Here is a 16846-nt window from a genome sequence, read left to right on the forward strand (position 1 = left end):
TGTATGCATTTATATATATATATATATATATATATATATATTAATGGACTAACTAAGAGCTTTGTGACTCATTGGTATCTCATCTATCTCTCAAAATAGATGGTGAGGGTTGGAATCTTCAAAAGAGCAAAGTGGATGGGTGTGTGAGTGAATGTAGTGGATGGGTGTAGTGAATGAAAAAAAAATAATAATAAATAAATGGACTAAATTGCACTAAAAACCCTAAACTAATAATATATTACAAGTTACAACTTAATAATATACACTTCTCATCTATAAAATTTAGCAATTAAACTCTCAAATTATTAAGATGAAGCACATTGATCCCTGAAGCAAACTGCGTTTATTTTAGGGGTTATAACACAAAATGACTATCAAGTCCTTATCTTAATCCTAAGTTTTATTTTCTATACCATCTTTTCTCTCATCCCCTAGATTTGAGTGTAGGTATTGAAACAACAAGAAGACAATAGTTTCGTTTGGTAGGTTTGTATATTTGTAGAACTTCACCAACACTTGATTTTTAAAAGAATTTTATATCAAATGTAGTGATAGTTTCATGTTATCCATAATGAATGAACAGGGACGAAGTCAAGATTTAATTTTAATTTTACCAGACACAAAGTAATACTTTACAACTTATATACTTGTATGTAAAAAAAAAATTCGGCTTGTCCTATATTCATTTTGTATCACTGGGCTGGACTTCTCCCTTGTAATTGCCTGCTTACGCTCGTTTCTTGTTTCCAGTTCACCGAACTGTTTGAGGAAAGGCCCACTATTGTAAATATTTACAATTTATATCAGTTGTTTAACATTTTGAAAAGAAAAAAATAATAGTGGGTGATAAAATATTTATGGTCAGTTTGGTTGGAAAGAAATGAAGTTGAAGAAAAAGAAAAGAAAAAAAATGGAGGATATTGTTTTTTGTGATAAGTACAAAATTTTGAAAGGAAATGAAAGGATTTAGAGGGATATATTAAAACCTGATGAGTTTGTTTTTATTATTCTTTCAAAACTGGAAGAAAATGAAATGAACGGCTAATATTTTCAATGGAACTTTGTTAATACCAAATTTACTCTTATTTTATAATTTGTTTTTCTTTATTTCTTTCTCCAAATATGATTATTATACTTTTTTTCTTCATTAATCAACCAAATAAAATAAGTATTTACAACTATCCTCACATTTTCTTTCTTTTATTTTATCTTGTAAATAATATTTTCATTTCTTTTCTTTTCTACTGTATAGCCTTAATGATTATATAGGCTGAAAATTTAAGGCCGGAGACGTGGTTCGTTGTATCAGTGGATACGCCTTTTTCAAGAATCCCATACTGAGCACTTCTACCAATTTATAATTATTTTGTCTGAGTTCGTTACATCATGACAAATACTACAAATCATGACAGGAGAGAATCCAATCTTATATGGGTCTATCAAGTCATATGCTATGTACACTTTTCAAGCGTTAAAACTGACAGCAAAAATAAAAATGAAATTTAAATCCTCGCTAAGTATGTATTCATCCAATGATCAAAATTGTGCCACATCAAAAATATGAGATGAGTAGAAGTAAATTTTAGACCCGCGTCAATATATATTACCTAATACGTACATAAGATCAATGTCATTATAGTCTTTTTAATTTTTAAGTGACTGACATCATCAGGCCTTTTGCTTAATATGAACGTACACACCCCAAACTGATGTTTTCAAAAAGTAATTTGAGAATTGAATTTTACCCCATGGTTGATGTTGAGAAAGATAATTTATGGTTGACAAATGTCATACTGATTACACGATAAGCCTAACTTTCACCGACTATTACAGCCCATATTTAGCGCGTGGGGTAGATATTTGAAGGCTTGTTCATTTTCAATCATGTTGTTTTCTGCTACAATAACCTTTAAACTACCCAATTATATATATCACCCACGTCAGGTTATTGAAATACATGCACAAAGTGACAATTAAATATGCCGATTTATTTGGACTTTAAAACTTAACAAGTTTAAGGTATAAGGGTATGGGATTCGAGTTCAGTTGATTGTTCTTTATAACGTCTTATTCGGCCCGAGTAGAGATAGACGTTCTTCTGAATTTTCGAAAATTAGTCGGGTTGAGGGACCCTAAGGATTCGTTATTTTTCGGATATTCTGAATTAACTATAAAAAAATAATTATAAATATTTTTTTCGTCCTAAAATAAGTGTCTGTGTTGAAAATTATCTAAAAACTTGGTGATATAAAAATTGTCACAATTTTTAAGACAGACACTTATTTTAAAACAAAAGAAATGCCATGTGATTTGCTTTCTTCAACCTTTTTATATGAAATAATTTCCACCATTTCCCAAATGTCTAAAAACCTGTGAATTTAAGCACCATTGCTTCTTCTTTTTTTTACACTAAGAATGAATCCAATTTATGTCGACAAAAACGCGGAGTTTGGGCCATCGTATATTATAGTATCTTATTTAAATATTAATTGAGACCAAATCTCATCCCATTTTTTTAACACCCCATTAGGCCTTGCAGCGCACTGGTCTACCAATCCAAAAGATTTTCCAATATTCACAGTTCTGATTTATATATAAACACTTGCAATATTGTACACGAATAGGTCTAGTTTTTTATTTTTTATTTTTTAAAAAAATCAGTTAATCTTTGTATTGCATTTCTAATTTATACTTGAACCATCTACCTTTTATTTTAATAAATGTATTTCTTGCAAAACTCTATTTGAGATAATACAAGAAGCTGCAGGAACACATTTTTAACAATTTAACTCACACAAGATTGTTAAGGAATATGATACGAATACAGCAAAGACATTATATATATGTGTGTGCGCGCACGCGCACGCGCGTAACCCACCGAGCTCTTTATTTTTCAAAAAAAGTACAAACCCCATCACTTTTTGGCGAAAGTAAATATTAAAATTCGATTTTGCCTTTTTTTTTTTTCTTTTCATTTTGCCCCTCTTACATTATGTATACCCCCTCCCCCAAAATAAATAAATAACTAAATAACCTCTCAACAATCAATAAATTTCAGAATTATGATACTCAACTGTTTTGTTCCTTTACATATATATTCTTTGTATACTTATATATGTGTACGAGTATATCTAAATTACGTGTTTATGGCTAACAAGACACGTATAAACTTAGACCTAGTATTCCTATAGTCATGCACATAGAGTAAATGTTGATGTGAGCTAATTGAATCGTATGTATTTTGGAACTGACTAATGTCATCTATACTTTTACCGAAGAAAAAATTATTACCTGCAGGTCAATATGTTTACAATACCTTTGTATCAGGCAACCTCTTTTCTATTTACTTTATTATTGTCATTTTCATTATATTATTCTATACAATATGTTTTATTTTGAGATTAATTACAACCAATTTGGTTACTTGAAGTACTCTTGTATCATTTGTAAGCGTATAGTTTCTCTTATATTATTCTTGCAATTTCAATCTAATTGCATTTTGTCTAATGTTCATTCTAAAAATTATGAATATTGTATCTTACATGTATTAGTTTTGAAGTAGTCTTGTATCATGTGAATATATTAATTTGGTTGTTGAAGATAATGAATTCTTTGTTAATATTATCTATTGAATTCATGTTGTTAGTATTTCATATATTGTGTATAAAATTAAATATATAAAATTTTCTCCAACATCGGATACGCGTTAAAAGTATTAGGTATATGTTAAAAATAATATATATATATATATATATATATATATATATATATATAATTATGAATATTGTATTGTATCTTACATGTATTTGTGAATTTTGAAAGTGTCAAATGGACATTATATAAATATGTCACCATTTTATGATCACAATAATACGTATTCAGGGTCTACTAAATTACTCTAATATATTAAGTGGTAAGTGATAATGTTAACTACTGTACTGGCATTGATTCACAAGGCAATTAAGTGATCACCACCCTTCATCTATCTTCAACCAGAATGTGATATACAACTATACTTCTACCTAACACATTACGACAGACAACTCCAAAACGTTTAATTAATCTCTCTGTTAAGCATAGGAAAGTATTATTTAAAACAATAACAGAGGGACATATATATATATATATATATATATATATATATATATATATATATATATATATATATATATATATATATATTGTATAAGGAGGAACGACCGTCGTGGGCCTCATTAGAGGGAGACCCAACAAACTTGAAGAGGACATAAGTGTGGTTTCGCAAGACAAATGAAGTATTTGAAAAAAACTATAAGCAATATAGTCATCAACCAAAAAGTGTGTTTGAACAAGTATTGCTATATTTATTTATTTATTTTCTCATTTTTAATTATTGATGAATCCACAATAATAGCAAATCTTGTGGATTCTAGATATCAAATCTTGCCAGCTAGCTTCAGCACCTCCTTCTCTGTCTATAATTATATTGTTTGGAATGAGTGAAGATATAAGAATGAGATTTTGAAAACATTAATTTCATTATTTTTTGCTCAGTATACTATATATATATATATATATATATATATATATGCTTTGCGTATGTAAGGTAAGTTTTTATTTTGTTTAATTCGTTATGATAGTTTTTTTATTTTTTTATTTTTTATTTTTGGAAATGGGGAGGTTTCATTTGTTGAGTAGCTAGCCAGAAGGAAAGTGCAACCATATTCCAACTCCGAAGAATGCCATACATTATAGTTTAACTAATAATTACTTAATTGACTTTGAAAAACGAATGCAATACGAAACTGAATGCTCAAACATTCTAGTTTAACTAATAATTACTTAATTGACTTTGAAAAAGAAAGGATGAGAATTGCATTAATATTTCTAATTAATTAGTAGGAGTGACACTTCCAATTTAGGAATAAAATAAAATAAATGAACTTCAGAAGCCTGTCATTTGCTTTATGTTATTCGTCATGCGGTTAATATTACTTTTGTTAAACAATATCCTATTAATGAATAAAATGTATCAGATTTTATTCATATTTGATCTGACAAATGTTATCAACCCATCTCTTTACAAAAAGTATGTCATAATTTCTTCTTATTTTTATTGACTCTAGGATTGGCAAGAATTCCACAAATCCAAAAAAAAATTATCTCAATCTTGTGTTGAATAAAAAGAGTTCATAGTTCTTGTCGAAAGAGTGATTACATTACAATAAATGGATACGTTGTCAAATATGGATACAAATTTAGTTTGAAATGTTATTTATGCTTAGTTCTTGTTAGCACAATATGTACGTGAAAGTATGATTGTAATATTTGAAAAAAAAAAAAAAAAAAAAAAAAAGTTACTCGTAATCATCTATTAATAAAATTAATGTTAGAAGTGTTATTTTCTTTAAACTTGAAAAATAATTAACATGAAGGGAATATCACCTCCCCCATTTATAATAATACACATTTTTCCTTAAAGTTGCTTTCAATTCCTTGGCTTAAATTTGTTTCATAATACGAGTGCATCCACATCATATCATTGACATGTCAACGTCCTTACGTACATTGATTAAGAAACACATCGATATACTTATTCGGATCAAATATATCTTCTTAAATAAAATTAAAGAAATTAAAAAAAAAGAAAAAAAAGAAGAAAAAGAAACAGCCTGTCCTCCCTATGACTTCCAAACGGCAGTAGCTGAATCGTTGTGAGCTAGATCGTTGAATTCAATTACTCTTTAGTTATCTATTTATACTATATTATATATCATTATTGTTGATATTATTGGTTGAAGTTGAACAATTCAATTACTTATTAATGATGATGATCACTTTAATTGTTGGTAAAGGAACAATAGGTCCGCGCCTCGTTAATTAATTCGGTGCTAATCCAGAGTTCTAAGGTTGTGTAGCCTTGCATGTAAACCTATTATACAAGTATAATTAAGCCTGATGGTATATTAATTTGGAAAGCAATTCCGATCCATATAATTGGTCAAACTCAAATTAATGAAAATAATTTTTTTAATGTAGATAAACAATGTTCAAAATGGACTGTTCCAAGAAGAAATTGCAGAGGGGATTACAAATAAGAATGTATTGGGGTAGACTAAGTTGTGCCAAATGTACCCAATTAAGAACACAGGTAAAAAATCGACAAAAAAGTAAATATGTCACATATAACAAATATAAAAGTTTAATTTAGTGAAAATTTCTTCTTTTTAAAAAATAGGAGATTACAAGTATCAGCCTCCAAAGCATCTCTCTCAAATACCTCTAAATATTCTTTTAGCAAAGACCCTAAACCCAAAATGCCTTTATAGACTATACTACGTACAAACGAGTTATAGAACCAGGTCCACGACCCACAAAAGAAAATGGGTCAAAAAAATTATTTTTTCATAAACTTGGTTCGGAATGTAGTTTCAGCCTAACCCGAGTCAAAACAAAATTCGAACCACGACATCACAGACTTGGATAAAGACTTGTACAATTTATTATAATATTAAAAGAGATTTCAAATTCACAGAGCATATAGTTTGCTAGGTTCATTATCCCAATTAAGCACCCCAATGCAAGGAAGTCCCTTGGAACAGTCACAATCATGTACATATTGGCAGTTAATATGGCTATTCATGCACTTCTAATATATACGTTTTACAACTATGAGATGCATGCAATGATTGTAATTAGATTGGAAATGCAAATATATAATTTGGAGTGCTTGAAACAGGAACTAAGTTGAAAATTTTGCAGCAATTTCCTTTTTCATCTGATTAATTCAAGTTCTAGAAGAGAAAGTGAAAATGGAGGCGTAAATGAAAAAAGGGGTCATAGTCAAAATTCTACCAAATTTGATCCAGTTGCTTGGTTTGCTTGAACAACCAAGCTAAAGATTAATCTACGACTTTGGGATTTTATTAATAGTGTGTTATGTGTTCTGATGGCCAACTAAAAGCTGTTGGATAACGAAGTTTTTGCTAATGCGTTGAATTCAAATTCCTTTATCTGATAAGTCCATATGCCCCCTTTTTAATTTTAACTATATTGTGCACGCAATCGTGAGAAAGCCAAAGGCTCTGTCAAGCTATGACTGCTATATATATGTATAGATTTCATGGAAAGAAACTTCAGAACCAACACATAGAAAAATTCTATCACCACGTCCTAATTTACGAAGCCTTTTCTTGTGTTATAATTCTTCTGTCTTTTCATCTATTGGTAGCTTCCACACTTTCACAAATATGGCACGTATTTGTGTGTTCTTGGTGGCATGCGCTTTAGCTCTTCTTTCTTCATCATTTGCTTCTGCTGAAGTTGTGGAGCATTCATTACATGTAATCTCTAGCTCTTACTCATTTCATTTTTTATTTCCTTTTTTTGACATTCGTTACTGATCTGGATGGATCATCGTTGTTTTGTCTTCATGATCAAAGAGATGGAATGAATGCATGGTGCTAGGGTAAAATGATCTGTAGGTCGATCTCCCCATGCATGTTGCATGTTAGGAATTGAAGCCTACTTATATATATATATACTTGTCCTCCAAGTCTTCTATATGGAGGGGATGTTTTTTGAAGTGAATATATTGAGTGTCCATTCTTACTTCCATGGCTAAAATAGATGTATATATATATATATATATATATAGCTTAGTCTTAATGAACTCCTCATATTTAATTTACTATTCCCATAATTTACTAAACCACTAAAAAACCCTACTCTAATCTTGAACCTCATCTCTAACTTGTATTATGCATCAGGTTCATCCCTACCGACATACCACATTAAAATGCACCATAGCAGTTTATATAAGCAGGCATGACCAATTTTAATTGAATAATGCATTTTCTTTGTGCGGCCCGACCAATGTATGCTTGGCTCACTCAATATCGAGTTCCAACGCTAATTAGTCCACTAAAGAATTTTAGCATGGTCGTCCTTAGTGCAATTAATAGTGCTCTTCTCCACTGAAAATCCATGCACGCATCTTATTTTCGATCAGTTTGCTGTTTTCTTGCATGATTTGGAAGATTAGGTTCTCTTCCTGGAACATGCTTCACCTACCTCACCAAAGCAAATCATAAGTCAAAATTTGATTGCACCATATATCTTTTTTGAAAACTAGACACAATTAAAATTAAGTCGCGCGCGCGCATATATATATATATATATATATCGTATATTTTTGTCTCAAACTTGAAGATTCACATTTGGCAACACTTAAAAATTCGATGCATATATGCTGCAGGTGCAAAACCTGACTGTCCAGCGGCTGTGCCGTCAGCAAGTGATTGTTGCAGCAAACGGAAGCCTCCCCGGACCAACGATACGGGTTAAGGAGGGTGACACCCTTGTCGTCCATGTCTTCAATATGTCTCCCTACAACCTCACTATTCACTGGTACGCACCTACCATGGCTTCATCTCAAATTTAATTGACTTTTTTTTTTTCTTTTTTTTGGAAATTTAAGCAAATTTAATTGACTTTCACCATAAAATGTTACACCATTTTCTTTCTTTCACAAATATTCCAGCTGTTTTGATTTCATCATCAACCACCCGCTATTTCAAGATTTATATTAATTGACTCATTATTAATTGGCTCTATTACATATTTTTCTTAATTACATGGCCACCAGACACACACGTACATATATGACTTGTCAATTACAAACCATGTAGTTGATTTTGTCAAAAGACAGAATTCATTAATTTTCTATCGGGATCGTGATAGTTTCAATTAAATATGTGTGTCTTTTACTTCTTTTTATTAAAAAAAAAAAAGGTCTAACCTTTGTTGATACAGTGAATTGTTGGCAAACCAGTGGATATAATTAAATTGATCAAATCACAATCAAGATTTTGACTGACAATCGAATTGTTTCCAAGTATTACTACTATATCTCTTGATTATAAATGCTAATTAATGACATATGAATGCAGGCATGGGATTTTCCAGCTACTAAGTGGGTGGGCTGATGGACCCTCCTACACTACTCAATGCCCGATTCGCCCTGGACATACCTATACCTACAGATTTAATATCACAGGGCAGGAGGGTACCCTATGGTGGCACGCACACGTCCAATGGCTTAGGGCAACTGTTCATGGGGCACTTATCATCCGCCCAAGAAATGGCCATTCCTACCCATTCCCCAAGCCCTACAGAGAACATCCAATTCTCCTAGGTACCAATCCTTAATTGCCAATTCTTTACTCTTCCCCTTCGTGGTTTTTTTTTTTGGTCAAAATACATTTTCCAGTTTTTTATACTAATTTTTAAATTAATGGATTTTACAAGATGAATAATATTTCAAATTTTAGCTGGAATTGACGAGTTCTAATTGCTAGTATACCAATGAATCTATAAATATACAGAAAATTATGTTACAAACATACTAGAAATCCAAATGGAAGAGGGTGCAGCAAGCATGTTTTCTTATCTTCTAGAAGTCAAGCCAACTTAATATAATATTTAATAAAATATCTAAGAGTACGTGTATTTGGGTGGTTTATAATGAGATAAAAAAATAAAAAATAAAAATAAAAAGAAAAAGATAGGGAGAGACTGTGAGGGATAACTAATCAGTATTTAAATAATATTTTTATAATCTTGAAAGTGCCCTCAACAATTAAAAAGGGAAAATCATTATTTTACTCATATCTCTTCTATTTAAAATGATATAATAGTAATTTAGTTTTAATCATTTCTTTTCTTTTCTATTTTCTATCATATCCAAACAAAAATATTATTATTTTCTTTCTTCTCTCTTCTATTTATCCAAAGATAAATTATCTTTCTTTTCATTTATTTTCTCTCATAATTAATACTATAACTTCTTTTTTTTTTTTTTTTTTTTTTTTTTTTTTTAAGCGCTTAAATACGTACATATACATTTAACTAGGATATTTTTTATTAAACCAACTGGAATTGTTCAAAGTCCAATATATAGGGAATAGAGATATGGAAAACATTAAATTATCAACTAATTAATTAACCTCTACTTGCATTGTTGTCATTGTTGACAAAACCAACTCCCTTACAAAATTGTGCGTAAATCATAAATAATTATGAAGATGACAGTCGGATTTAAAATCTTGCGCTATTCTATAGTAACATTATAGTAACATGTTGACCACCAATAATAAAGCTTAATTAAACTGGGGCATAAATTAAATATATCTTTCCTCTAATAATTTTAATTTTTTTATTGGGACAGTCTCTTTCCTCTAATATTACTTTAAAATGTTAAACTATATACGAGAGACGGTGTAAATTAAGTGTGTATATCATTAAAAATTAATTATAGGAGATTATTGAGCACTCTATTACAATAGATAAAGCCATTAATTAAAATATTATTGCATATGATCTGCAGGAGAGTGGTGGAATGCTAATGTAATTGACGTGGAGAACCAAGGACTAGCAAGTGGTGGTGCGCCTAACAATTCTGATGCCTACACCATCAATGGCCGCCCCGGCGATCTCTACCCATGCTCTTCAAATCGTAAGTATTACTACATATTATATGTAATACATTTTATATAGAAAATTGATAAAAGTTTGGATTGGTTTTTATTATCGACCGATGTGTTCGCTGCTTTAAAAAGTGAGAAACTTTATTTATAGAGTATGTTATAGATTATTGCATAAGACTATTGCATTACTCGTATACTTATATATATATATATACACACGCACACACCCATGCTAATTATTTTACTACCTTAGACGTTAATTAAATTTGATATTCATAAGTGGCCTCTTGAATTTTATCTTATGATCTTGTTTTCTATGAATGAATAGTAACATACAAGCTAAGGGTGGTTCAAGGTAAAACATATCTCCTACGTATCATCAATGCTGCACTCAATAACCAACTCTTCTTCAAGATTGCCAACCACAAGATGACAGTCGTCGCCGTCGACGCCTCTTACACAAACAAGTTCGTCACCGACGTCGTCGTGATCGCCCCCGGCCAGACCACCGACGTCCTGTTGACCGCCGACCAGTCACCGGGATCCTACTACATGGCAGCACATCCCTATGCCAGCGCGGCTGGTGTACCGTTCGATAACACTACCACGACAGCAATCGTCGAGTACGATGGTGCCACGTCATCAACCCCAAAAATGCCGGTCCTACCAGCCTTCAATGACACACCGACGGCCCACAAGTTCTACAGCAATCTGACTGGGCTGGTTAATGGGCCTCACTGGATCCCAGTGCCACTTAAGGTGAACGAGCATATGTTTGTGACTGTTGGATTGGGCCTGGTCCCATGCGGAGCGAACGCAACCTGTGCAGGCCCACTTGGGCAGCGATTGGCTGCGAGCATGAACAACGCGTCCTTCCAGACACCCACCACGCTGTCAATGCTGCAAGCGTTCTTCAACGACGTGAGTGGGATCTACACCACTGATTTCCCTGACAATCCTCCGGTGCAGTTTGACTACACCAATTCGAACAATAGCTTCAATACGTCCATCGTGTTCACCGCAAAGTCAACGAAAGTGAAGAAAGTCAAATACAATGCAACAGTTCAGATTATAATGCAGAACACAGCGTTGGTGGGCGTTGAAAACCACCCCATACACTTGCATGGATTCAATTTCCACGTTTTGGCACAAGGGTTTGGCAATTACGACTCTGTCAACGATTCTAAGAAATTCAATTTTGTCAACCCTCAACAACGTAACACCATTGCCGTTCCGGTTGGAGGGTGGGCCGTCATTAGATTCAAAGCAAACAATCCAGGTGAATTCTCTAAGCATTCTTGCTCTATATAGACGCTTATGATTTTTGTTCATATTTAACATCTAATTTGGTCACAAATCAATCTAGAACTGTGCTAAGCACATCTGAGACTGTCATTTTGCTAGTACAGCTCTTGAATGTAACAAGATTCACATTTACTGACTGTAATTTTGGATTGAAAATGTGGTGATTGCAGGTGTGTGGTTGATGCACTGCCACTTGGATGTACATTTGCCGTGGGGCCTAGCGACAGCTTTCGTGGTTGAAAACGGAGGAACACCATCAACTACGCTGCCTCCGCCTCCCCCAGATCTACCTCAGTGTTAGAAGAATTGATTCACATTATTGTTGTTGTTTTTTATTTTTAATTTTTTAGCACGCTCTTGTAATAAATGATTTGTCATTTTTTCTTTCATTTTCATTGTTTTTGTTCGTGTCAACAACCTTGTACAAGGTTTTCAATAATTTATTCTTGTCATGTATCAAGTCACATTCTTTTGAGTGAAATACTATTGTTTCATTATTGTTATAATTAAATTCTTTTGCTTTATTATTGTTTTTTTTTTTTTTACTCACACTTGCATTACTTCTATGGAAATTTAAGTCATTCACCTTATACGGTTATATCACTAAATTTTTTTATTTTTATTTTTATTTTTATTTTTTCTTAACTTACTCTCGTTATAAATTATAGGGTAAATTACATTAAACCCCCTTTTTCTATTTGTGTTTTTCACTAAACTCCCCTTTTCTATTTTTTTGTCAATAAACCCCCCTCAACTATTCGAGGGGAGTGATTTAACTAACGAAAGGGAGCTGTTTTGACATTTAATTTCTCATATATTTTTCTGACAAAAATATCCTTGTACCTTGAGGATGCGGCAAGTGGCATGGGCCAGATATGGATCGCGGAAACGAGATCGGGTCGAATGATTGAAGAATGATCTATGCCAAAGCACCCTGGAGTGGGCCGAACGTGGGGGGTCCACCGAGGAAGGTCAAGCCTATTACAAGACCCAGCCCAGAAGGAAGAGAACTTTGGGCTATAAGCCCAATGTAATTGGTTAACTGCAAAAGAGGGTCATGGCCTATAAATAGACCATGACGGGTGGAAAGTAGAAAAAAAAAGGCTAGGGAGAAGAGAGAGAGAGAGAAAGTAAGAGTGAGAGAGATGAAACGGAATATTGTATCTTCAATTGGCGCCGTCTGTGGGAACCGAGGACGAAGATCAATTCGAGCCCGATCAGTACCATATTAGTTCAATTGAATTTGTGAATATGCAGTGTGACTTCTGGAAGTTGAATCCAGATCAGTGAGATTGCAGTTTGCTCCGAGAGAATTCTTGATTATTGTGGATTCTGAGGCATTTGCTTTGGAAGGACGCAATTGCGACTTGCTCAGTTGCAGTCAGATCCGATGAGTTTGAAGCTAGAAAAGTTCAGATCTAGCAAACAGTGATCACGATTCGGTAAAGTTAAGCCCAGATCTAGCGGAGTTTGCATCGGTAACGCTTAGATCTGTTTCGAAGTTCGTAATTCATGCCTTTGCTTCGATCCGAAATCATGATAGGGGGTGACAACTCTAATACGGTTGAGAACATCCAGCAAGTGAAACTCGATGAGTTGATGAACATGATTGAAGCTCTCCGGAGAGAAAATGCAGATCTAAGGAATGAAATACAGCGTCAAGAAGCTCCAATAATTCCACAACCACTTCTGGTAGGCGAAGAAGGTGCACGTACCGATGCAGCACATCATGGTGAAGAGGTTGAAAACAATCTAGTTGATCCTCACCGTGAGGAAATCCGGCGAGACGGTCTGCCGCCAAATCTTCGTCGTATGGATGATCGTGAAGGATCGATTTACATGGATCCACGGCGTAAGCAGATCAGGCGAAACGAAGCGATGACTTTTGATCCACATCAAGAAACGCTCAGCCGAGGTGAAGCAATAGAGTTGATTCGTCAAAAAGCTATGCCTCCATGGCGCAAGGACTTTGTTGAGGATAGATCATTCGATCCGATTTACCGGCCTTCCATGACGACATTCGACTATCACAGCTCAGAAAGAAGATCAGTAGACCAGAGAGCAGCCGCGGGATTCCAGAGGGAGAATGAAGCACTTCGTTCAGCAGCTCGAACGGTGGATTCACCGTTCACCGATGAGATTCTGAATGCTCCGAGTCCGAGGAAATTTTCCATGCCCGTTTTCATTCTATTCGACGGAACGACTGATCCGATCAATCATGTGTATCACATCCAGCTGAAAATGGCTCTAAACACTGAGAATGATTCTTTGATGTGCAAGTGCTTTCCTACGAGTCTAGCCGGACCAGCTCTGAATTGGTTCAAGTACCTGCCGAGGGGTTTGGTGGATAGTTTCCGAAGCCTGTGCGATCGGTTCATAAGCCAATACTATGGAAACAAGCGTCCAACGAAAGATATTTCGAGCTTATTCACAATGAAGCAACACGCTGAAGAGCGTCTCCAGGCTTTCCTAACCAGGTTTAACCTTACCAAGAGCATGGTTATTGAATGCCACCCTTCAACGGCAGTTCAAACATTCATTCTGGCTATGAATCGTGGCACCCCGTTCCACACAAGTTTGGTGGTCAACACGCCGAGGACTATGGATGAACTCAACGAAAGAGCCAATGGATTTGTACGCTTGGAAGAAGAAGAGGCGGCAAACGCTCGGAAGACATCCGTTATATCCACGGAAGAAAAGACCAAAGCAAAGATCAGGCAAAAACAGGTCCAACCGCAACGCTCCTCGTGGAAATCTGAGAAGAGGCCCAGAAAGGAAGAGCTGATTACTCCATTGAAAGTTACCCTAGCAAGACTGTACCAAGAAAATAAAGATAAGTTCCGACCTCCTTTACCAATAAGGCAACCTTTCGAACAGAGGGATCAGTCTAAACACTGTGCATTTCATTCTGATTTTGGCCACCAGACTAATGAATGCAGGAACCTAAGGAGATGGGTAGAGATGCTGATAGCCAGAGGGGAGTTTGCAAGTTATATTCAAGGACCAGCGGTGGAGCAGAACCGGCCAATGGAGCATGTAAAGAAGAGTCAGAAATCGAATTCTCACAACACGCAACCAGTTCGAGTAATTAATACAATTCACGGTCGGCCAGAACCTGCTGAGGAATCAGATGAATTGCTTCGAACACGCCTTCGTCAAGCACGGATGAAGAGAAAAATAGGCAGTGTAAACACTCTGCACCAGCAGAGCGCATCAACGCAGATAAAGTTTGACGCGACAGACTTGTTGCATGTTCAGATCCCTCATGAGGACCCGCTGGTTGTAAGTTTGACAGTGGCCAAATGCTTGGTGTGCAGAGTTCTAATTGACCTTGGAAGTAGTGCGAACATCATGCCAAGAGATACATTCGATAGGCTCGAGATCAAACAGGATCGGCTGAAATCCACCGGGAATCCGCTAGTAGGGTTTGATGGAAAGCGAGTGGAGCCCGTCGGCACGGTGGAGGTAGCGGTACATGCTGCCGAGAGGGTTTTGATGGAAACCTTTGTAGTTGTTGAAATTCATCCCTCTTACAATCTTCTGACGGGCAGAGGGTGGATCCACAGGGTTCGAGGTGTTCCTTCCACTCTGCATCAGGTAATGAGATGCCTGGCACCAGACGGAACCAAAGTGATTGACATTCATGGAGACCAAGTTGCAGCTAAAGAATGTTACTCTGTAACGCTGAAACATGACGGAAAGGGGAAAGCTCCCATTCGTTTAGTAAGTCCGAGATAGCAATTACAGGAGCCTCCCTCCAGGTAGAACGGAGAGGAGGAACCAAAGGGCTTGACTGAAGAACCCTTGCTTGATGTGCAGATCGATCAGTTCCGACCTGAACGGACAACCAGAGTAGGGGAACAACTCATTGAGGAGGAAAAGCAGGAATTAGTTGATTTTTTGTCTCAAAACGCAGATGTGTTCGCATAGAGTCACCTGGACATGCCCGGGATCGATCCTTCGGTATCTTGTCATTCCTTGAACGTTAATCCCAATGCAAAACCAGTAAAACAGAAGCAGCGATGGTTTGCCCCCGAGCGCAACCGAATTATTGCCGAGGAAGTTGATAGGCTGCTTGATGCGGGGTTCGTAAGAGAAGTGTACTACCCCGACTGGTTATCGAATGTGGTCGTTGTATAAAAGAAAAATGAGAAATGGCGCGTATGCATTGATTTTACCAATTTAAACAAAGCCTGTCCAAAGGATAGCTTCCCGCTGCCAAAGATTGATCAGATGGTGGATGCAACAACTGGATATGAACGCTTGACCTTTTTAGATGCTTATTCGGGTTATAATCAGATCCCCATGGACCCCGCTGATGAAGAAAAAACTTCTTTCGTTACTGAACGCGGGACGTATTGCTACAAAGTTATGCCGTTCGGACTAAAGAATGCCGGGGCAACTTACCAAAGACTTATTAGCAAGATTTTTAAGGAACAAATAGGGAAGACAGTGGAGGCTTACATTGATGATATGGTGGTCAAAAGTAAGAAGAAAGCCGACCATGTGCAGTATCTTCGAGGCGTGTTTGATGTTTTGCGGCGGTATGAAATGAAGCTCAATCCAACCAAGTGCTCGTTCGGTGTAAGTTCAGGCCAATTCCTAAGGCACGTGGTTAATCTCAGAGGCATCGAGGCAAGCCCTGCCCAAGTAGATGCTCTGACTAAGAATGCCGAGCCGACGACAATCAAAGAGGTGCAAACACTTACGGGACGGATTGCTGCACTGAGCCGTTTCATTTCCAAATTGTCAGATCGATGCAAGCCATTTTTTGACACAATCCGAAGCCACGGCAGGAAGGTTTGGGGAGATGAACAACGCCTAGCGTTAACTGCTCTGAAAAAATATACGCAGAACCTTCCGGTACTGTCAGCTCCAGAGTCAGGCGAGAAGCTGTTTCTGTATCACGCAGTATCCAGCATCGCAACAAGTGGCGTTTTGATCCGCTACGCAGAAGAGAAGCAATATCCAGTGTTCTATGTTAGTAAAACAATGACTGAGGCCAAAAGACGTTATTCAAAGGCAGAGCGGGTGATATTCTCGCTAGTGCATGCGAAAAGAAAGCTCAGGCATTA

General features: G+C 35.6%; 1 protein-coding gene across 1 annotated transcript; it reads left to right on the forward strand.

Moving 5' to 3' along the window:
* Window positions 1–7229: 7229 nt before the first annotated feature.
* On the forward strand, window positions 7230–12561 carry LOC132285387 (laccase-7). The gene is made up of 6 exons (XM_059787567.1): window positions 7230–7322; window positions 8237–8388; window positions 8931–9175; window positions 10367–10495; window positions 10795–11745; window positions 11942–12561. Exons 1-6 carry the CDS (start codon window positions 7230–7232, stop codon window positions 12070–12072), a joined length of 1701 nt encoding a protein of 566 aa, XP_059643550.1. The 3' UTR covers window positions 12073–12561.
* Window positions 12562–16846: the final 4285 nt, after the last annotated feature.

This window comes from Cornus florida, unplaced genomic scaffold (genome assembly GCF_030987335.1).
Source record: "Cornus florida cultivar Cherokee Brave unplaced genomic scaffold, ASM3098733v1 CherokeeBrave_3.0.0_Hap2_Chr02, whole genome shotgun sequence".
Lineage (NCBI taxonomy): Eukaryota > Viridiplantae > Streptophyta > Magnoliopsida > Cornales > Cornaceae > Cornus > Cornus florida.